Genomic DNA, 23,178 nt, shown 5'->3' on the forward strand with positions numbered 1-23,178 from the left:
TATAAATAATTATAATAACACACATTTTAAGTCAGACATAATTGTCCATTAGGTCAGGGAATTATTGATATCATCAAGGACCCAGATCCAATTGCTCAATCTGGTAATAAATTAAACTCTGTCCACATAAGGAATAGACAGAAATGTTTAGACTGATATAAGTTGATACTGCAATGTATTTGATTCATCTCATTTCGCTGATGTGTAATACATACCATAATAGCGCCATTCACTGTAGTTTGAAGACAGTAACAGATGTATATTTACAGTCACTTTTAGAAAAATCAGTTGTGATCAGCTTGTTCAAATTCCGGGATTGAAATTGTGGTTGCAACAAAAATCAGCAAGTACTTCAGGACAGGTTTGAGAACCACTGCTCTACATATTACTTTGAATAAGCTTTTTATATGCCAGGAATGTTCTAAGCTCCCAGTGGAATGAATAGATATGCAAATCAACCGCATACTTCCGCTAGTAAATGCCAATCAATGCCCAAATGTAACCTTGTACCACGTGCAGTAATCGCCATGTCCCGGATAAATATTTGCGCAAGCAGGTGTTCCTATGGGAGGGTCAAGGTTCATGAGGTAATGAGCTGTTGTATACACATGAAAATGCAAAGTGTATGGATATTAGTAGTGTGGTGCAAATACATTTTGATCAGATTTCAATAGCGTTTCAGGAAATGCATTTTTTCAGCACAAAAATAGTTTACTCACTGGAAACAACATGCCTTCTTTACAATGCGTTGCAGTGATACTAAACGTATGATTAGATTTGAGGGAAAGTTGTAGCTTTGAGTCTTAATAAAATGCTGAATTGCCCCTAAAGGAAATTACAAACTGCATACTTGAAGAGGGATACATGCTTGCACTACCTTCGATATGTAAAACGACAACTGTTTCTTTCTGGCGAGCACGTGGAAGCCGTGTTGTTTAAAATACAAGCCGTCATCCAAATAAGCCAATTGCCCGCATTCTGAAATTTGGAGCATAGCAGTTGAAGCTTTGAGCAGTGGTGTAAAAAACACCTACTTCGCAATACAACCCTCCTGACACACGCAAGCGTGAATCCTGACGTTCAGATCTTGTGTGCATTTCATTGAGTTCACATTCAGGGATCCTCCCCAGCAGGCAAGACAGACGAATGCGCTTTTTACTGTGCAGAAGGATTGCTACTGTTGTATTATTTAAGGAACATCAGCCAATTAACGGCAAATCAATTGGTAACGTGATCTATATCGCTTTTCCCGCTGTAATGTAAAAATGGCGAGGCTGCTTCGCAACTTGCTGTTGTTTACAATTCGACTTGCGCTAAGGATCAGAGTTTTGGGCTATTGGTCTTTGATATACAGCTATTGTGCGCTCTGCACTTGCATTGCGCTGTTGAAACTTTGGTGGAACATAATTCTAAGGCCGTCAAAAACCTTTCAATGGGGAATACGCGAAACTCCCCCAGCCTGCCTGAATGACACGTCCTTGGGAACCCACTGCTACGTTAGAATAAAGGTAAGGTGTGCATTGCATCCCACGTTTCATAGCAAGGTAAAACTGGTGTTATTTTTTCCATAAATGCACCTCAAATACATAGCTAGTTCTTAATGCAGCTAGCTGCGTAACAGTCATTGACCGAGGATAAATCGATTGAAACGGGCCTGTTCATATAATTGAAAATATTGATCGTAATACAGTTATATATTTTCGAAGCAGTTTAAGTTATGTAACATTCAGTATTATCATTTTTCCCATAAAGCCTCGCAGCACAATTCGGATTTGGTATGCTGCTCGGCTCCTTTCTCACCAAATGGTGCTGAAGACAGCTCCGAATGTAGCTTGTACCTTGTTTTCATGGTCGGTACGGACTGAACACCCCTGTTTACAAATGTCAGTACTGTCTAAGATGTCAGATTTTTTCGTCTGTCCATTAATACTTTTTAAACTTTCAAATTGTAGATTCATCTTTGATTTATTTAAAGAAAACGGACGGGACTGACTGCTTAATCCTCCCTGTACGTCACGTTTCTTAGGTCACCTTTGTGGAACGTTTTCAGAATGTCAATTATAGTTGGATTTACAATAGCTGTGAAGATCTCATCCTGTGTAACATAACCGAATGCATACACGCGCATTGGCTATTTACTTTCATTTTATGTGCATGACAAAATATATATGTTGGTAGTTCGCCACAGATTAGGCTATCTACATTTAATTAAATATCTGAATTTTGAATACTTGCGTCGGAGAAATCTGAAACTGTAATGCAGTCCTTATAACTTAAAATACTTTATCAGTATTCACTCCGTGGTGAAACACATTGCATAGTTAACTTTGTATCAGTAATTAGAATTTTACAAAGCTCCAGTGGCTCGTTGTCTGGGGATAGAGGCTCGGCTAGCAAAAATCTCCCATTAGACTGTGGCTAGACCTGAACAAAGTGTTGTTTATTTGTCAATACCATTACACACATTGGTTTGAAATAGTGAAATCACAAATATTTTATTTTATTGATTGATATTTAGCTTAAACTAATATGAGCAGAGCATCTAAACAACAGTCGACTTCAATACATCATTTGAATTGCAGAATTGAAACAAGCCACAAGACCATGGCATAAATGTCTAAGCATCAATAAACTCCATTTGAAATTTTGAACATGCTAGGTTTACGACATGACCACAGTGCTCCATGTTTTATAGCCCCATAAAGCCCACAGCAATATTGAAAAGGATAATTTCATCACAAGAGACAGTAGGAGCCAGCTGATGATGGGGACGCCAGCATTGGCATCATAGGCCACTGTCTTTGATGATTGATGGTTGTCCTGTTTCTGTTCCCAGGAGTCTGGTCTGAGATTCCATTATGTGGCTGCAGGAGAAAGGGGAAAACCACTAATGCTGTTTCTCCATGGTTTCCCAGAGTTCTGGTAAGACATGCCTACGCATGCAGATAAACACCACAGGCTGCTATAATACTACAGTTTTGTAGTCTTCTGAATGTATACAGCCTTCCAGTCGGTACATATATTGCTACTCTATTCAGAACATGAGCAACTTCATTTACAATGGATATTCCCTCTGGACATTTGCATATTTGTATTGATTCAGGTCCATTAAGTTCTCAAAGTTCTCTTGAGGGTTTTCTTTTCATAATGTAACAGTACCTTACTCCACAACTTTTGAAACAGGTGTATGTTTGTTCTTCTTATTCCCTGTGCTTTATGTTCTCGTATAATAACTATGGGCACCAACTATGGGCAGTGGCAATCAATCTCACTTATAGCTCAGCATAATGGATGGAAGGAAATGTCAGCCCATGAATCTAAGAGCTAGTTTATGTGCTGTGCAGTCAAGTGATTTTCAAAAGGAGGAAATCTCAACGAGTTGCGTGTGACCACAGATCATCAGCCCATGACATGCCTTCATGGCGGCTACAGTTTTTTAGTTACAGAAACTTTGAAGGCAAATGTGCTTGAATGGGAGGGTATGAAGCCTGCTCTGTTTTGCAGCTTTGTACCTATTGAACTGCCTTGTGCGAGAAGAGTTGTCTGTCCAGTTCTTCATTCATAATTTTTTTATCATGCGTCATTCAACTGTACGGACTGCGGTGTTTCTGTGGCTGGAATGAGGTTGGATAGGTTGTCAGCTGCAATAAGCCAGTCCGTATCTCAGGCTAACTCATGGCCCTATCTGAAAGTAGACAGTGCTTAATTATTCCAGTGGAGGGTCTGCCTCACTCCGTTGCACATCTCCTGTGCGAAAGACAGAAACGGAAGATTAACTCTCTGTGTAGGGGATTCTAGAGGAGATTCAGGTCCCAGAGATTCTCAGCATTGCGTAACTCCTGCCAGAAAAGTGCATAGCGACCATTTTCAGCTCATTTGGCAATGTAAGTCTCTTTCTTTTAAACCACTTCCTCCTCCTAAAATATGAGTTTGCAGGCTGAGTTCTCACCCTGACTTGTGCATTTAAATCACGCCTCCACCTGCTTCACCTCTGCAAAGTGGCTTTCAGAGGAAGGCTTTCAGCTCCAAAGGACTGCTTTAAAGGGCAGATAAGATCTTCAGTCATTGGGATTTTTGAGTCCTGACAGTGCCAGTACTGATTACAGTGAAAGTCACAGATGTTTTCCAAAAGGAGTGATATCCTTCAATTATTTATAACAAGCAGCAGAGTATTGATTCCGCTTACAACTTAGAAAGTATCTAGATCTTAAATTTGGCAAAACAAAACACCAAAGCAATGTATAGGGTGCATTTGTTTATATTGTATTATTCTTATTCGTATCAGTGCAGTCCTTATGTATGACACATTTTGTTGTTGACACAGTTTTTTGTTGTTTTGGCTCTGTACTCCAGAACATTAGATTTGAAATTAAAGGAATGAAACGATGAATGGGAATGAAAGTGCAGAATGTATCCAGTGATCCTTGTAGGAATTACATCCATTTTTATATGTAGTCCCTCCCATTTTAGTGGGCCAAATGTAATTGGACTAATTAACACAATCTAATGTACATTCATCATATTTAGTACTTGTTTGCAAAGCCTTTGGATTCAATGACTGCCTGAAGTCTGGGACACATAGCCATCACCAGATGCTGTGTATATCCCCTATTTATGCTTTGCCAGGCCTGCCTATCTTCAGTTCCTGTTTGTTTCAGAGGATGTTTGCCTTCAGTCTTGTCTTCAGCAAGTGAAACGCATATACAGCTGGGTTTAGGTCAGGTGATTGACTTGTCCAGTCAAGATCATTTCACCTTTTGGTGCTAGTAGCTTTAGCAATGTGTGTCATTGAGCAGACAAGATGTTTTTGTGTACTTCAAAAGTCATCCTGTTGCTGGCCTGGTGATTCATCCATCAGCAGTCACATTGCCAATAAAGACAAGTGAGTCTATTCCAGTGGTAGCCATATACTGTAAGCCAAAGTCATAACATTACCTCCACCATGTCTCAGAGATGAAGGGGGTTATTTGGATCATGAGAAATTCCCTTCTTTTCCCCACACTTTTCTCTTTGGCTTTTTTGGTGCCCATATTGACAGTCTACCGCAACAAACAAAATTCCACACATAGAATCGACTCTAGACCTTTTGTTCGCCTTCCCGTGCATGAACTAAGCATTCAAGAACACACAGCTAGCCAAGAAACAACCAAGCAGCCAATTGTCCAATTACTTTGGTCCTATGCATATAAAGGCTGCAATTCCTACATGGTTCACCATATATGGATGCAAATACAGTCTGCGCTTTAACCTCATGTTCATTGTTTAATTCAATCCAATATACTGGAGTACAGAGCCAAAACAACAAAAAAGTGTGTCACTGCCCAAATACTTAGACTGTACTGTAATTACCTGCTACAAGGTTTACAGGTCTACACAAGTCCACACTCTCCAAAATACAATTAGGTGCTTTGGAGTGTCGTACACAGTTATGCATCATGGTGAGCAATTCTGAGCTCCCAAAGCCCAGAGTGTGAGGTAAAATGTCTGCCTCATTTTCTTTTTGTTTGCGTCAGGTTCTCCTGGCGCCACCAGCTGCGTGAATTTAAGAGCGAGTTTCGGGTTGTAGCGGTGGACATGCGTGGGTATGGGGAGTCCGACGTTCCTGCCTCCACTGACAGCTACCGACTAGATTACCTGCTCACTGATGTTAAAGACATCGTGGAGTACTTGGGTAAGAGCCCTTATTCATTATTCCATTCTGATATGTCTGTTGTACAAGAAGGAAGGTTGTTATTCAAATTTAAGGATACATTTGAATTTCAAACAGAAGGCACTGGGTGAGCTTTCTAAGGCTTTGGCTATCTACAGCAAATGTTGTAGATAGCCAAAAAGTTTATTTGCTTTTATCCAAAGTGACGTACAAAACCGTGCATATCAAGGTCATACAACGAACAACCAAACATGTCAGATAAGGCACAATTCATATATGATTGGTTGTATGGCCATGAACATATGTCCAGTACACAAGGTAGATGGGCCAAGTCTGTAACTACCATACCAAGACAACTACAACTTGAGGAACTACAGTTTCGAGACAAACACAAATTCAAAAGTCCTAGATTAAGGTATAAAATACAAGGGGATAAAGATAGGTGAAACACAAGTGATAATAGATTAGGGGACTCCCACAAAGGAGTTAAGGTACAGCGTGAAGAGATGAGTCTTCAGACTGCAGCAGAAAATGGGCAGTGAGTGAAGGTTCAGGGAGGTCGTTCCAGCACTGGGGAGCTGGGGTGGAGAAGCTCCGCCGTCGGGACAAACAAGAGCCATTCCATGCTAACTCCAGGAAGTTGCTCCAGAAATTTAGACGTAGGAGAGATAACATTTAATATGTGTTGGACCAAATATACATATTATCTATTCATTTTCACTTTTCAATCCAGTGTAACTATACATAATCGAAGTAATTAACAGACATATAGATGGATAGGGAGTTAATCAGACAGATTTTCAGAAGCATTCAGACCTGACATCCATTGCAATGGACAAGATACTTTTTCTTTTATTTTAATTGGAACCTTATTGCTACAAGTAATATGAGAAAGAGAAAAGATAGAAATTACACTTCCCATGGCTAGGGGTTCATATCTCCAAAAGTAGACAGTGTCATTATTTATTATTTTTATTTGTACATGAGTCATCTGAGAGCACTTTCTTACTGTGTAAAGGTACACATGTTACTAATAACATTAGCGGATATATGAGTGGAGTGATACCAAAACAGTAACACTGAATTAACAGATTTGTTTGTGTAAGTTGATCAAGGATGTATGCAGTAATACCATAAAGATAGTTATTGTTGATAAGTGTTGTGTTAACAAAATCCACTCAGTAAGCTAAATCATTCTAAGTTGATTTAGGATGTAACTTCAACATATGTGAAATAACTCATCAGGTGAAATGACATTTGCTTCCGGGCATTGATCTAAATGTGCCAAAAATGGTGAATGGTAATGTCAGATCTGAAAATTGGTCCCCAGTGTATAAAAGGACATTTTTATGGTTATATTTTGCAACGCGACACTAGGTGAACTTTAAATGGCTCTCCCAGCAAAACAAAATGGAGTATGAAGGTCAAAATGTCAGAAGTTCTATATCTCATAATTTTCTACCAATACAGGGAAAAGGTGCAAAATCTAAGAGGTGCAGTGATGCATCTCCTGGAAATGGCATCGAATGGCATATTCTATTTTCTAAAAGTAATTGTGTAGATGATTGCACTGGAAAATATACATGTATAAATTTCTGTTGCTATTAAAAGCACATCTTGTGCATGTAGTGATGACACCTTTTGATTTAAGAGCAGTGGACAATAAAATTGTTAAGCAACTGTTACAGTATGTCAATTGTCTCATCAGAAGTGAAGACCTGATGTTCCCTTGCAGTTTTAATAGATTTCACACAAATACATGGCTAACATGCACAATTCTGCTGTTCTTCTTTTGTCACATTTAATGTCCTTTAAATGCCAGGACACTTTTTCTTAGTAAATAAGGATATAAATTAAGTTAATCCATGTGATGAACGTTTTGTGCATACAACAACATACAAAAAACAAAAAAACAACAGAAGCTTTTTAAGTCTGGCCCTTGGTGTGTGTAGCAGCAGGAGGTCATACAAGCACACGCAGGAATATAATGACATGTGAGGTGCTACATGTGTCCCATCTGTCAAAGCACTTGGACATGATGACTGAGGTGACAGGGTGTCTGTTGAGCATCATGTCCAGAGGCACGATATCCAGACTCAGTGGTCCTGACTCACCTGAAATGGTGCAGTATTTATGGTCGTCACGCAGCTATCACTTAATAGCACTTTTCACACTCTAAGAGCTCTGGAGGTCAAAGGTATCAACAACTGACATTGTCTTACTGAGCCTTGACATTAGGTTTGTGTGGTGGACAAGGCGCTTTGAGCATAACCGTAAGGCTGCATTTTGTAAAGTCAGCTAAGGTTTTGCCTTGCAAATATATACTGTGCAAAGACCTAAATTTCTATTTAGCTCCCTGTTATGGTCTTCCTAAATTTTGCTATGATGATAAAATCCCTTTAACCCTTTCAGTTCCAAGAGTGCCATATGGCATTCTCAATCTCATACTTTTTCAACCAATCAAAATGACTGCTATACTTGCTTTTAGCCTCTGTTAAAACCCTACTGATTTTTCTCAGCCAAAGACAAACCCCCTTCATGTTTGGATGGTGCCACTTCATATTGGGCTCAGGACTGAAATGACACTGAGAAGGAGGTTAACTTAGCATTTCAGTGTGGTCACACTGCGACCGGTTTGCAGGCTCGTATCATAACACTACATGGGTCTAAATGGGTCAATCCTGCTCCAGAGCTCCTAGCTTCTTCTAGAACATTGGTGTTAAACAGATGTTTGTTCATCACCTACGGGTCTCTGGCCTGCATCACTTTCCCTTGGCTTTTTGTCAGGTTATTAATAATAATAAACAATTATTCCAAGTAGGGTCTGTACAAGAAAATTGTCCAAAATTGTGAATATTTTCCTGAGCTGGAAATGACTGAAAAGGAAAATATATGAAGGCCTGTCCGCCTTTCCTGATTGCATCAGCTCCCATTTAATCTCAACCCTTCTCTGCGTCCTAGCTTCCTGTAGAGATTCCTGTTGTTGTGTTTTACTCACGAGCAGAAAACAGTGTTACTATGTTACTGCAATGGCACTGCATTGTTATGAGAATGTGATAGCTGGCCAACAGCCACCTCAAACAGAGGGGTCTGGGCAAGTCAAACCACTGAGCTCAAGAACTGGACAAGAAATTATTATGCAGTCCGATCAATATGATCAGAAGATCTTTGAAGGAAGTCTTGACCTCGGTTTCCATTGTAGCCGACTGCTTATAAGCAGCAAATGAGATTTCAGCTCATCTTCTCGAGGCTCAGTGGTACTTTAGACATATATCTCAAGACAGTTAATGAAGACAAGCCTTCTCAACTGAATGAGTTACAAATGTGTTTTGCTCCAGTGGATATAATGTGCCTGCCTCCACCCCCAGGTTATAACAGATGTTTCCTCGTTGGCCACAATTGGGGCGGGATCATCGCATGGCTGTTTGCAATCCATTACCCGGATATGGTGACAAAGCTCATCGTCCTGAACTGTCCCCATCCTTCCGTTTTTACAGGTAAGGTCTTGTCTATATTTTGGTCAGTTCAACTGTTCACAAAAATAGAAGTAGGTGTGGTACCAGGTGATAATGTATGACTATGATATGCCACACACATTGTCTGATATTTGTAAGTATTCAAATATCAAAAAGATACCGGTTTCCGGTAGTAATAATACCAGTTTCAGGAATTATATTTTGTTCCACTGAGCGATTTTTGTCTTTTGAAAATCTTGTGGGACTATTAAAAGGCTAGTATGTATTGCTGCTGAATTGTATCATCCATCATTACATATTACTTGAAAAGGAACGGTACTCTGTGCACTTCAAGGGTATCAAAGTATATAGCTACTGGTGCTCATTGGAACAGAGATACTTGAAATTAGAAAAAATAAAATTGTTAATAATGTTGTTGGAAATTAAAGCATAACAGTATGTTTTGTGCATATTTACCATGTCATTTTGTCAATACTTCTGGAGCTAACTGTACATCACAGTATACATGCTGTGTATTAGATTGTGGTATCCATAAAGAAAAGGCAGAAAACTAACTTGCCACTTCTATTAAAGCTCAGAGGGAAAGTACATTAGTTGTGTGACCCCTTCAATCTCTCCCCAATGATGTTTCACGTTTTGACCATCTACCTACGACCAAGCTCCCTAATACTCTGCGTATGAGTTCACATTCCCAGGGGGTCCTTTGAGCCATTAAATACTTTTATGATTGAGAGATATAGATTGGAAACTCCTGGGTTCCTCCTGAGATAGTTCTTCTCCCCCTGGGGAATGTTTTTTTTTTTTCCTTTCCACTAGAGAGATTTTTTCTTCTTTATTGTAAATGTGAATTGCCTGATTTTTTTTAGGCTTCGTTATCAGTCTTGCCTGAGTTTTCATATTTCCTGTTTTTGGAAAGTATCTTTGTGACAGCGTCACTGTAAGAACCACCACACAAATAAATAGTTGTGAACTGAATCAGACCTGGGTCAAATACATATGTAGTTGTTTTGGATTCAAATACTTTTCTGTGCTCAATTGATATTACCTGGTCCAATTGAGCCAAGCAAGAGTACCAGAAGGTGGGGTTTTCATGGTTGTGAGTACATTATATCATAGTCTCCAATACAACAGACAAGCTCAGTAAAGTTTCAGGGTAGCCTGTAGCATAATGGCTAAGGTACATTAATGGGGCCCGGGAGGTTGGTGGTTCAAGCCCCGATGTAGCCATGATATGATCTGCACAGCTGTTGGGCCCTTGAGCAAGGCCCTTAACCCCACATTGTTCCCCGGGTGCCACACGGTGGTTGCCCACTGCTCCTGGGTGACTAGGATGGGTAAAATGCAGAGGACAAGTTTTGAGCTGAGAATTTGAAGGTTCTAGAATTGACATATGACACATAGAAGTGTCATATGTTGTTTATATGGCACAAAATACATGTGTGAAATTTTATACAAAAATACTGTTTAAAAGCTTATTGTTGTAAAATTAAAAAGTTGCATCTGCTTGAAGCTCATTCACTTTGGAATCTTTGAACTCTCAAAACGCAGATAGAACCTTCTAATTCTCAGCTCAGCTAAAGTTACCCCACAGGGTTTAATGAAGTATATCTTCTGTGTTTTCAGATTACAGTCTCCGCAGTCCCAGCCAGTTGCTCAAGTGCAGCTACATCTTCTTCTTCCAGCTTCCGCATTTGCCAGAGTTAATGCTGTCAATCAACGACTTCAAGGTGAGGCCCACCTCTCCACTTTCATGGAGTGGGAAGGTCAGGGGCTAATTCTAAAGTCATTCAGGCTTCTTAAATTAGATTCAGAAATACAGAGGCGCATACTTTGATAAAGCTCCTTGCAGTCTCTGCTGAATTAATCAAAGGTTCATTTTAAGTTTCAAACAAAATGGTCAAAGGTGTGGTTTGTTTGCCCATGTGCTGCCTTGAATGCACAAGTTATGTTTCTGAATTAATTAAAGGGGCGACATGGCTCAGGCAGTAAGAGCAGTCGTCTGGCAGTCGGAGGGCTGCCGGTTCGATCCCCTGCCCGGGCTGTGTCGAAGTGTCCCTGAGCAAGACACCTAACCCCCAAATGCTCCTGACGAGCTGGTTGGCGCCTTGCATGGCAGCCAATCGCCGTTGGTGTGTGTGTGTATGAATGGGTGAATGAGAAGCATCAATTGTACAGCGCTTTGAATAAAGGCGCTATATAAATGCCAACCATTTAATTGAAATGGATTTGGTAATTGCATTAAATCAGAATGTATTTCTATACAGCATTTCACAAACAATTGTCACAACACACTTCACAGAAACCTCTGGCCTAAACCCTAACAAGGGCATCCTCCTTTGACCAGCTCAGGGTGTGCGTTTTATTGACCAACATGATCAATCGGACAATGTTCTCATAATGAAATTAGCTGCAGCTAGGTGACAGTCCTGAGGTGGTAGCTGGGACAGTGGGTGGGGTCCGGCAGCGGTGGGGAATCCGGATGACAGCACTTGGGATTCAGGGCAAGAGTCCCGCAGGCAGTATGGAGAGCTTTTAGAGAAGAGAGTAACATGGACAAATGGAGAATTATGGCTGCATAGCTACTAGGGCAGAATTCATAATAACCCAAACAATCATAATAGGGAGATGACCAAACCCATATATCAAGAGCCACCCCAGTGAAAATGGGGTCACTGCTGATTGAGAGGTGACAGTAAGGATGCCTCTCCACAATACTCTATGGCCACAGGCTTCTCCCCCCTAGTCACCAGACTGTAACTGATATGCATTTGAACAATGACATTAAGACATGAGCACAATTATGATGATTCAGACTGTTGGACTTACAGTAATATATGAATGTATTTTATATATTTAAAACTACTTTTCTGTCTATAGTGCAGCAATGTTGAACAGATTACTATGGCAAAGGGAACCTCTTCTCAGTGGCCAGCTATCACAGTTTTTGAGTGAACGTGAGTGAGTGTGATTGTGTGTTGTGTGAGTGTGATTGTGTGATTGTGCGATTGTGTGAGCGTGTGTGTGTGTATGTGTATGTGTGTGAGTGGCCAGCTTTCAGACAGCAAGTTATCAGATTTCCCTGGCCACTGAAGTCTTAACTTGTGTCATTTGAAATCATGCAGCTGTACAATGCCGTACAGAAAAGAAGTGCGTTGTACCTGTGAGAAAGGCCACACTCCAAATCCACGCTGGCTTTTCTGCACAGGAGTCAACAACTAGGCCACCGCAGCCTAACCCTACAGCAACATCTCTGATATATCACTGCTGTCCATTTTCCAGACCCAGATTTGTTAGCTTACGCCCTGAGAGGTAGCCCAGCTAACACATTCCAGAACATTCCAGGAATATCAGGGTGAACATTCTTAACAAAATATTTCCTTAATGTCTTTTGAATGGTATCTTAAAGTCTAAAGAAACATTGTCGGGAAGTATCAGGACATTAGTTAGTTTTGTTATTGAAATAATATGGATGGACAGTATTCCTATTGTAACTAGGCATGTAAGTGCCTCTAACTCTAGTAGCTCTGTATTTCTCTAAATGATATCCTTCAGGGAGTTATATTTGCATGCAGCATTCCTGGAACATTTTCTGTGACTATGACGGAACTTATTTGGTAAAGTCCAAATATTTTCATCCGAAATGTATCTAATATCAAGTACGGCAGAATTTCATTCTAGTATTTTTCATTCTTAACTACAGCCCAGACCACAGCTCAAAGAGCTGTATGACTTCTGGTTTCTGCTCATACAACCATGTAGCTCTCCTGCTAGATATTTGAAACTAAACAGTGGTCTGATTTTGTTAGTAGAGAGACCAGTTGTGTGCTGGGTCTATATTTGCCAGTAAGGGCCTGTCTCCTCTCTGAATCAGTTAGATAATGAATACCACTGAATACCAGTCTACAGCACAGTCTATGAATATCATTGAGCTTCATAAGATGCTGTTTCTCAGATAAGACATTAAATCAAGCTCCTGATTCATAGTCACTAGTGATTCCGTGGTACATATTGCAAAGCGTAGGTGGTCTGCTCATGTCTTGCTGAAATTCCAAGTGTGGTTATCTAAAACAGTCAATCACCCCCAGTCTAATACATTAAGTAAATAACTGCCTCACCACCTCTACTGTACGGTGAGCATCTTATGGTCCGAGTAGATGCCACCCAGTAGTGTCATTTGAAAGCAGACACCATCCTCCCTCTCCCCCCACTGCTTTGAAATCCTCAAAATGGAGGACACAGGCACAACTTTCGCTCATTATTCATTCACTCATTAAAAACACAGATACTCTGATTAGGTGTGACAATGAATTTAATGATTCACTCAGTTTGGTCAATACTTGATGTTGACTGAGACAATTTTATTGGTCAATAGCACCAAATCATCAAGTGGGGAAGCAAAAGATGTTTAAGTTGCCATATAAAATTATGACTATATCCATGTGCAAGTGTTACATCGGCAAATTACAATTGTGCTCATTTTAATATTCAATCATATTTGTAGAGTTTATGGATTATACAGACATAGTGTGTATTAGCACAGTTCTAACTATAGGTTACATCTGACTGCACTGTCCTTTGATTCCAGCTCTTTCCTCCTACCATATATTTTGATTCAAATACTTTTCTGTGCTCGATTGATCTTGCCTGTTCCAGTTGAGCCAACCACAAGGACCAGAAGGCAGGGTTTGCACGAGTTTTCACTCGTATCTCATAGGTTCCGATACCCCAAAGCGTAGAAAAGTATTTGAATCCAAAACAATTACATATTTGTCCTATTTGACCCAGGCTGATTGTGTTGTGTACTGGAATGTTCCTTGCAGGCCCTGAAAGGCCTGTTCACCAGCCGCAGTACAGGGATTGGGCGGAAAGGCTGCTGGCTCACCTCAGAGGATATGGAGGCCTACATGTACGCCTTCTCCCAGCCCGGGGCCCTCACAGGCGCATTAAATTACTACAGAAACATCTTCAGGTGAGGGTGAGAGTGAGAAGTACACCATTGTTTACTCATGGTCTGAGTGCTCATTACTCGGTCATTGTGCATCATGAATCACTAGCACCCTCTAGTGTCAGCATTAACATTAGTAATGATGTACCTTTGTCCAAGTGTATAAAGTAGACCATGCAGACTGCCAGAAAGACTGCAAAGCCATATGCACCATTTTGATCATCTCCACATAAGAATTATCCAAACAAAATTCTGGGGTTTGGATGAAAGGATCCCTTATCAGGCCATTATCAAGTTTTTTGATAATCTTCCCAGGAAAAGCATCCAAAGTATTTGTGGACCTTGGACCCCTATCATTTAAAGAAAATACAGTGTTGTGTGCAGTCAAGAAAAGCACAGAAAGGCTATGTTAATTATTCTGGGAATGACTCAATGTGGTAAAAAGGACCTTTGTTTCTTGATAAGGGTGGTTTTGGACTAGGAGGAAAAGATCCACAATGGGACTGTTGTGCTAGTATAAAACGGAAATGCGGAAATGCATATGGGTTTTGCATATGGGTCAAAGTGTATAGATAGCCAAGTCTGTAGAGATAACACTGTACCCAGCAAACAGTCAGGGATCCCACCATCACATTATTGTTCTTGGCACACATGAAACAAAAAGCTTTCATTTGATATTCATTGTAATGTGTTCAGTTCATGGCAGTTTGGAATTGAAAATGCGGTTGAAAATGCAAACGTGTTCGTAATCTTTATCAGATTTGATATCAGAGTAAGTATTCTTTAAATTAAATTGTTGTTATTTTCAAAATGTTATATATGCTGAATTTCTTTGACAGTACATGTAAAAATTCATAATACTCATATTACGTATGTTCAAAATACATACAGTATCATGTATTGTATATATTGAAGCAATGGTTTGTAACAGGGTTCATACACAACCCTTGAGATATTAGCTCCTTTCTCCGCTGTACAGTGTCAAGTTTGCACTCAGTGAATTAGGATGTGTCAATGTTCATATGTTGAATAATATTATATTGTCATCCATGAAAGTGGGTGACAAAAAAAAAGTTTAATTGGTTTGGCCATGTATGAAGGAGATTAAGGTGGCAGGGAATTATGATGGCTACCATTAGCTATGCAGCAATACAAGAGCAGAATGAAAGACTTGGACTATACACTCAGTGAGCACTTTATTATGTATGTATTTAGACTTAAGTCTTCAGCTGCTGTAGCCTGTCCACATAGAGGTTTGACATGTTGTGTGTTCAGAGATGCTCTTCTGCAGTCCACTGTTGTAATGTGTGGTTTGTGCGTTTCTGTCGTCTTCCTGTCAGCTTTGACCAGTCTGGCCCTTCTCCTCCGACCCCTCTCATCATCTGCCTGCAGAACTGCTGCTTAATGGATATTTTTTGTTTTACATTAACACGCTGGTGTACAGGTCTACCTAATAAAGTGCTCATTGAGTGTATACTGTAGCATTCCAACTACACATAATATTGCTCATAATGATAAATGATTATGTTATCTCTTCTTAAGAACTGAGTATGCATTTGCTTTGAACTGCAAATATATATGTTCTATTGTGAGAGTAAAGGTGGTAGTTTTCGGTTTCAAAGTAGAATTTAAATTAGAAATGTACATTCTGTTAGCATTGCAGGCTGCTGGACTGCAGAGCAAAAGAAGGCGGTGCCTAGCTGAATACAGTACATTTCATGAGATTGGGCATTCCAAAAAAAGAGAGCAAAAACAAGTTGTTAAAATGTATGTCTCTACTGTATGGGCAACAATGGTGAGGGTACAAGCATAGTGTACTACACCACTTTATTAGATGTAGTGCCTGGCAAACAAATAATCTGGCTTGGCGTTTTTGCAATTTGGTTCCCCTTATGTCCTTCACAAGCAGAAAATCTTGCACATTTCAGTGAATTTATGGGAAAATGACATGCATTCCCCCATTCTGAAATGTATTGCTCCCTTACAGTGAGGTCTGAATTGGTGACAATATAATTGCAATGTGGAAACCAATGCAGCATTTTTAAAAACACAGCAGTAAGGTCTTTAAAAAAATGCCCTGTTGTTTGGGCAGTAGCCATGGTAATATCCGTGACCTTGAAGGAAGCTGCAGTGAAAATCATTGTGTGGACCTGCCATTGAGTACTGCAGCCAGCCATACCAACCTTGGGGATGATCTCTGCCTTTTGCTTTTGGGTATAGCAATGCTTTTTTAGAATGGCATAGCACAATGTGGTTCCTGTTTTGGTCTGCAAAATGCAAGGAAACTACGACAGTCATTAGTCAGCCCTCGGAAATTTCAACCCCATTCGCTTAGTGAACACATTCACGGCATACGGCTCGATTTTTCTCCACACGGCCAGGAACTCCACTGGGTAACCACTGGGATTTTAACCATGGGAAAATGGGTGAGCTATTTTGGAAAAACATGATGCTCGAGGGCGTTTAATCCACACCCACCCTCCTGTCAGCCAGAGCCTTTACTGCATCTTTCCACTGCTGAAAATGAAACCCAGCTTTGTGATTGTGAGGGGCAGCATGTAGCCTTGTGGCTAAGGTACATGACAGGGACCCAGAAGATTGGTGGTTAAAGCCCCGGTGTAGCCTTGATTATCTACACAACTGTTGGGTTAGATAACAAATTATTATTATTATTATTATTATTAGAATTATTATTATTATTATTATTTTCGCCCACAGCTTCCTCCCATTGAGGCAACAAGACGTGAAGTCCCCCGTGCTCCTGCTGTGGGGAGAGAGGGACGCCTTCCTGGAGCAGGACATGGCAGAGACGTGCCGCCTCTACATCAAGAACCATTTCCGGCTGAACATCATCTCCGGGGCCAGCCACTGGCTGCAGCAGGACCAGCCCGACATCGTCAACACCTTGATGTGGACCTTTCTCAAAGAGGGCGAGGGCCGCAAAACCTACAGAAACTGAACTACTTTCCTCTTAGGAGGGCTGGAAATTGCCTGTGAAAACCAACCAACCAACCAACATAATAATGCAACCATCTTTTGAATTTTACACATTTCAGATACGTATATATCAAGATGTCAAACAGAGTAAGGGGAAAAAGCACACTTTAGCAGGGCTGACACCGATTAGAGCATTTGATCATTTTAAGATTTTTGCACATGACATCTGCCTTAAAGTTTGTAAATGACACATTTACAGATGTGCGGCAAATCTCCTTGTGAGTTGTATTGTGGTGGTGCCTTTGACTTATTTATTAATGTGACGACTAAAAGTTGTGCCATTTTTATGAGATTTCCTGGGCTGTGGTGTGGTCTGCTATACTATGTGTCACCAGATTGCTCCTTTCTTTTTCTACAGCAATCCCCCCAGGATCCTTCTCTATCAGGTGGTGTTGTCTTAATGAAAATGTTGTTCTTCATATTTGTATTTTTTGACAATTTGCTCAGATATTTGAGAATGTTGTTATCTTGATCTTCCTGTAAAAAGTGATGGTTAAATATTGTAAACTTTTTGTATCTCTTCCTACACGCTGCATTTATTATTCCACTGAGCCAGTTCTGCACCATTTTAATTTTCTAAGCAAATAAAGAACAGGGATAAAAAAAAACATGCTTACCCTTGTGAATATTTCTCTCTTCTTTAGCAATGCAATCCCTTCCACTTTGGCCCACTATATCAAAAGAAATTGTATTATTTACCTGTTTATGTTTTTTGGGTCTTTTCTTGGTTTATGTTGTGGCTTACTGAATACTTTCAATGCAAGTAAAGAAAGCCATTGCACGGGTCCTTTAAGGATTGGCATGCACAGTATTTAATAGGAGTGGTTAATTCATGGCCCAGTAGAAGCACTGTCTTGCTGGGATCAAAGACATGCCAGATTACTATTCCACTTCAAACCAGCTTGCCATTATTAATCTTTCCCAGTGCTCCAGAGCAAGTGAACTAAAATACCCTTCACTCCCCAGAGAGCTTGCCTGCTTTCCTGGTGACGTAAACTCTAGGTTGTTAGGGACTTTGGGGTGAAAGATTATTTTATTTTTTTACATGGACTTTTCAGAAGACATTATCTTTTCATTTTCAATTGTAATTCTAAACAACAAATAGTTGGTTTCTTTGGGATGAGATATCCTGAACTTATATGAATGGAATATGTTATATAGTGTGTAAAATAGACATCTTTTCCATGAGAGTGGATTAGTTGACATTTCACTCCAAATAAATCTGTGAAAACTTAAAAAAGAAAATTACATTTATGCATTTCCAAAACTTCCAGGTCACACTGTGGATATATAATAGACTAGCTCATCCAATAAAATAATGAGACTGCCTTTTTTACGCTATTTTCATAGTGTACAATTTATTTTACCCACCCAAATTAGACAATATACCGTTACCATTAAATTATTCATGTCTTAATACAGTGAATTTATATGAGGGGTTTCATTGACTCCGCATTTATTTAGTAATTATTTGTTACTTCCACCCCCTAATACATTTATATTGTCAGAATCATAGACTGTATAAAAAATACGTTGAATAAACACGCCTGTCTCCCAGTATCCCAGTATTACGTACAAAAATAGCCTACCGATGTGTTTGATCAATGCGCGCATAAACATTTTAAAATGACAGTTCCGATTAACATTTATTGCAATATAATTTTTTTTATGTATGTATATACAATATAATAACGTGTTGTGCTTATATTATTCACACGCAATGCTAATACAACATTATATGACGTGCGTGCATATATATTATGTGCACACTCACTATGTTCAACGGTAGATCTCATTCAGTGGAAGTCCCATTGAAAGGTAAACTTTAGTGTGCATGTGTTTGGTTTAGAGCGCAGGCAGCCAAGTCGGATGCAAGTATACTTTTGTTATGCATTGAAATATAAATACATTGAGGTTTATATGGTTCGGTATGCATTGTGAAATTGTATTATTAAAACCAGAGTATTCAGTCATTAGCATGTTAGCTAATTTCCAGTGTCACCAATGCTAGTTAGCTATGCTAGAAGGGTGTAGTTTTATCTAGCCAGCTAATGCTAGCTAGCACTTCTGATTTATGGGGATGGATGGGGGCTTGTTAGTTGGCAAGCTGGTTAAAATATTTTTTTCACAGACGTAGATGAAGTCGTATGACTGTGCTATGGACAGTATTTGTTTGTATACGTCGTCATTACGAAGTCATGGTGTGAAATGCAGTCTTCGTCAAATGGCTAACTTAGCTACCTCGCCAATTCAGAAAAATGGCATGTGTTGACGCATTTGTGGTGATATCACAGTAATCGCATGGATGACGTTATAATGATGGTGGTTACTGTATCAGTAAATGTATTCGAATAGCGTTTGCCTGCATTTTAGTTTTTCCTAGTTTGTTCGTTCATCGAGTCGCGAAGGTAGGTAGTGATCTGAATCGGCAGAAATGACTAAATTCGCTAGGTTCAACTAAGGATTATTTGACGCATGACACAATGGTCATGAGAATATCTCAAGGCTGCGTCTCACTGCCGTGTACAGAACCTTCAGTCCTGTTCAGCAGGAACGATTAGCCAGGTACCTTTAATTGATGATGATGCTTTGTTGTGGGGAAATTAGTTAACATTTCATTCATTATAAGAATGCTCTGACTGACCTGACAGGAAAAATTGGTAATTGCTGTGACACAGATACTGTAATTAGTTGGTGATCTAGCTTGTTGCTGCTTTGGCCATAAAGTTTCTAGGTAGCATTTTGCTGACCCAGTTACAGATTTAATCTGCAAACTTCTTGGACTTTGCCAAGAGGAGAAGAGATTGTGTTTTAGAAAGGTATTCCTGATTTTAGAGTACAATATGTTGCAGCTAGCCTATATAACTAATTATACAGGCCTAGCTATAAATATAACTACATTCATGACTAAAAAGGCATACTGTCAAGTTAGGAAAAGGGTATATTTTAAATACTTTTTAAAGGTAAACTTAATTGTAATTTGTGTTACATTGTGCAGAGGCATCGAAGGGATAGATTATTTCAAGTCATGCAATCTAATCTACTTCTAAAGTATCTGTCTTAGTCTACAGATGATTAAAAGGGGAGGGGGTAACCACAAGTATCAAAATAACACTAAAAGAAACTAGTTTTATTTAGGAGGGAGTGTAGCAGCATAAAGTGTATCACATTCCCAGCCAGTGTACTCTGTTTGAAGCAGAATCCGTATGCATCTGACCCGTGTTACTAACAGCCTCCTCTTTCCATTTCATCCTCTTTCCCCAGGGAGCCATTGTACTGCTGCTAATGTGTGGAAGTTTTGGCCCGAGTGGTACGATGCCATTGTGTGGAAATACCATGCACACCACAGAAGTCACTCGAGAATTTCAGGGGAAAGAAAGAAAATCAAGATTTAATCTCAAGAAATGTCTGGCGACTGCTTTGTCAAAGGATCTACACAGGCAAGTGGATGAAGTTGTACATTGAATAGCACTGTTTTTATTCTTGGTTTGGATTTGAGTAGCTTGCAATCTCTTTTAATCAAGATCATTGTGAAGATTTCTTCACAAATCTGTGAGCTGAGAATTAGAAGGTTAAATAAATATGTTGTTTATACTATTTAAAGGTATGAAAAATGCAAAATCTTAAAGTTGTACATGCTTGGAGTAATCCATTCATTTTGCAATCTTTGAAGCTCAATATCTCAAAACTACTCGCAGATAGAACCTTCTAATTCTCAGCTCACATTTCAGTTCAATCAATTAAATCAATTAAATCAATTAAAGCCCCCCCTAGTGCATTTAATCTATCTGGCAAAGTGAATTGATACTTGATTTCAGTGGGTCACATTCTTGTGATCTTAATATGGTGCCTGCCTTTTGATAGAATGGCAACCTGTCCAGGGTTTTTGCATCATTGAGAAGTACTGTGGGCTCTAGAATTATTGGCAATAACAATAATAATAATAATAATTATTATTATTATTATAATAATATTACATTACATTACATTATTGGCATTTGGCAGACGCTCTTATCCAGAGCGACGTACAACTAAGTGCATACCCATAACCAGGGATAAGTTTGCTGAAAGACCCTAGAGGGAAGTACTTTCAACTGCTACCTGTACAACAAAGATAAGGACGAGGGCCCTTATTTATTTATTTATTTATTTATATTTTTTTGTTGAGAACAAAGAAACAAACAAACAGAGCAAAAGTGACCAAAGTTAACTATCCAAACACTGCTTACCTAGCCAACTAAAAATACCGATACACAAAGCAAGTCACAGAGACAACAATTAAGGTTCACAGGGAGGTAGGGAGGAATGGGGAGAGGTGCTGCTTGAAGAGGTGTGTCTTCAGCTTGCGCTTGAAGGTGGGGAGAGATTCGTGAGCGTGAGGTGGAGGTTCGGAGAGGGGGAGGTGCCAAGCGGCCTGTGGAGGCTGAACGAAGAGGTCTGGCAGGGGTGTAGGGTCTGACGATTTTTTGTAGATAAGCTGGGGAAGACCCTTTAACTGCTTGGAAGGCTAGCACCAATGTTTTGAATTGATGCGAGCCATGACAGGCAGCCAGTGGAGGGAAGTAAGCAGGGGGGTGACGTGTGAGTATTTGGGAAGGTTGAAGACCAGACGAGCTGCTGCATTCTGGATGAGTTGGAGGGGTCTGATGGCGGACGCTGGGAGGCCAGCCAAGAGGGAATTGCAGTAGTCCAGGCGGGACAGAACCATCGCTTGGACCAGGAGCTGGGTCGAGTAGCGGGTGAGAAAGGGGCGGATTCTCCGTATGTTGTATAGGAAGAACCTGCAAGACCGGGTCACCGCCGCAATGTTCTCGAAGAGGGACAGTCTGCTGTCCATCACCACGCCGAGGTTCCTTGCACTGGGTGACGGCGTGAGTGTGGTATCCCCGAGGGAAATGGAGAGATCCAGATGGGGAGAGGTTTTAGCAGGGAGGAATATCATTTCAGTCTTGCCTGGGTTGAGCTTTAGATGGTGGTTGTCCATCCAGCTCTGGATGTCCCTTCAGGCAAGCAGAAATACGTGCTGAAACCTGCGTATCAGACGGCGGGAACGAGACGAGTTGGGTATCGTCCGCATAGCAGTGGTAGGATAGCCCATGTGCAGTGATCACAGGGCCAAGGGAGCGAGTGTAAAGAGGAAAAAGAAGCGGGCCTAGGACTGAGCCCTGGGGAACTCCTGTGGCGAGGGGCCGAGGTGTCGATACCGAACCAGCCCAGGCAACCTGGAAGGAGCGACCAGAGAGGTAGGACTCAATCCAGTCCAGGGCGGTGCCACAGATGCCCGTTGCTGACAGGGCAGACAGGAGGATGGAGTGATCCACAGTGTCGAAGGCAGCAGAGAGATCTAGAAGAATGAGGACAGAGGAGAGGGAGGCTGCTCGTGCGGCATGGAGTGACTCACTGACGGAGAGGAGCGCAGTCTCTGTCGAGTGGCCCGATCTGAAGCCAGACTGATGGGGGTCTAGCAGGTTGTTTTTAGAAAAGAAAGAAGAAAGTTGAGTAGAAGCGGCTCTTTCTATAGTTTTAGAAAGGAAGGGAAGAAGAGATACCGGGCGGTAGTTCTGGATGATGGAGGGATTCAGAGTAGGCTTTTTTAGCAGCGGAGTGATGTGGGCCTTCTTGGAGGATGCCGGAAAACAGCCGGAAGACAGGGAGGAGTTGACAATACACATACACAATACACAATACACATTTATAAAGCACCTTTCATACAAAAAAATGTATCAAGGAATTTACAATAAATACATTAAAATGAACATAAAAACTGGGATAGAATGACATGATTAAAACCCCAAACAATAATATAATATAGTAATGAAATAAGATGCATCAAATAATAAAATGGAATAAATATAAGTTGAAGGAAATAGTAACAAGGAATAAAAATAAAGATAATGAATACATATACATATGTATAAAATACCAAACACTGAGCTTGTGGAATATATACCCAAACAACAACCAACAACAAATAATCAAAGAAGACAGACACTGTTGGGGCCGTTCCCCTGTGTGTCCCACAGTGGAACAACACGATGATCGTGGGAATATGTATAACCAAACATTGTGAATTCCAAGCAACAACCACAATGAAATCAAATAACATGGAT

The 23,178-nt window shown here is 40.3% G+C and overlaps 2 protein-coding genes across 2 annotated transcripts in view; both read left to right on the plus strand.

The window, feature by feature from the left end:
* The first annotated feature begins 555 nt into the window (after nucleotides 1-555).
* Nucleotides 556-17,659, plus strand: ephx4 (epoxide hydrolase 4). Its single transcript, XM_061240164.1, has 7 exons — nucleotides 556-1,508; nucleotides 2,837-2,922; nucleotides 5,514-5,671; nucleotides 9,019-9,147; nucleotides 10,750-10,853; nucleotides 13,947-14,095; nucleotides 16,790-17,659. Exons 1-7 carry the CDS (start codon nucleotides 1,266-1,268, stop codon nucleotides 17,028-17,030), a joined length of 1,110 nt encoding a protein of 369 aa, XP_061096148.1. The 5' UTR covers nucleotides 556-1,265; the 3' UTR covers nucleotides 17,031-17,659.
* Nucleotides 17,660-19,818: 2,159 nt separating this feature from the next.
* btbd8 (BTB domain containing 8) overlaps nucleotides 19,819-23,178 on the plus strand; it is a 51,581-nt gene continuing 48,221 nt past the window's right edge. Inside the window, exons 1-2 of the mRNA XM_061237224.1 lie at nucleotides 19,819-19,887; nucleotides 20,333-20,508. Of these exons, the coding sequence (XP_061093208.1) occupies nucleotides 20,354-20,508 (155 nt within the window). The 5' untranslated portion in view covers nucleotides 19,819-19,887; nucleotides 20,333-20,353. The remainder of the gene's footprint in view (nucleotides 19,888-20,332; nucleotides 20,509-23,178) is intronic.

Source organism: Conger conger, chromosome 4 (genome assembly GCF_963514075.1).
Source record: "Conger conger chromosome 4, fConCon1.1, whole genome shotgun sequence".
NCBI classification, from domain to species: Eukaryota; Metazoa; Chordata; class Actinopteri; order Anguilliformes; family Congridae; genus Conger; species Conger conger.

Bases quoted from the DNA above. Each gene is read 5' to 3' on its own strand.
- ephx4 (XM_061240164.1), top strand. From the start codon at position 1,266: ATGGCGAGGCTGCTTCGCAACTTGCTGTTGTTTACAATTCGACTTGCG. The intron at 9,148-10,749 runs GTAAGGTCTTGT...CTGTGTTTTCAG, and splicing joins CCATCCTTCCGTTTTTACAG to ATTACAGTCTCCGCAGTCCC. The intron at 10,854-13,946 runs GTGAGGCCCACC...TGTTCCTTGCAG, and splicing joins TGTCAATCAACGACTTCAAG to GCCCTGAAAGGCCTGTTCAC.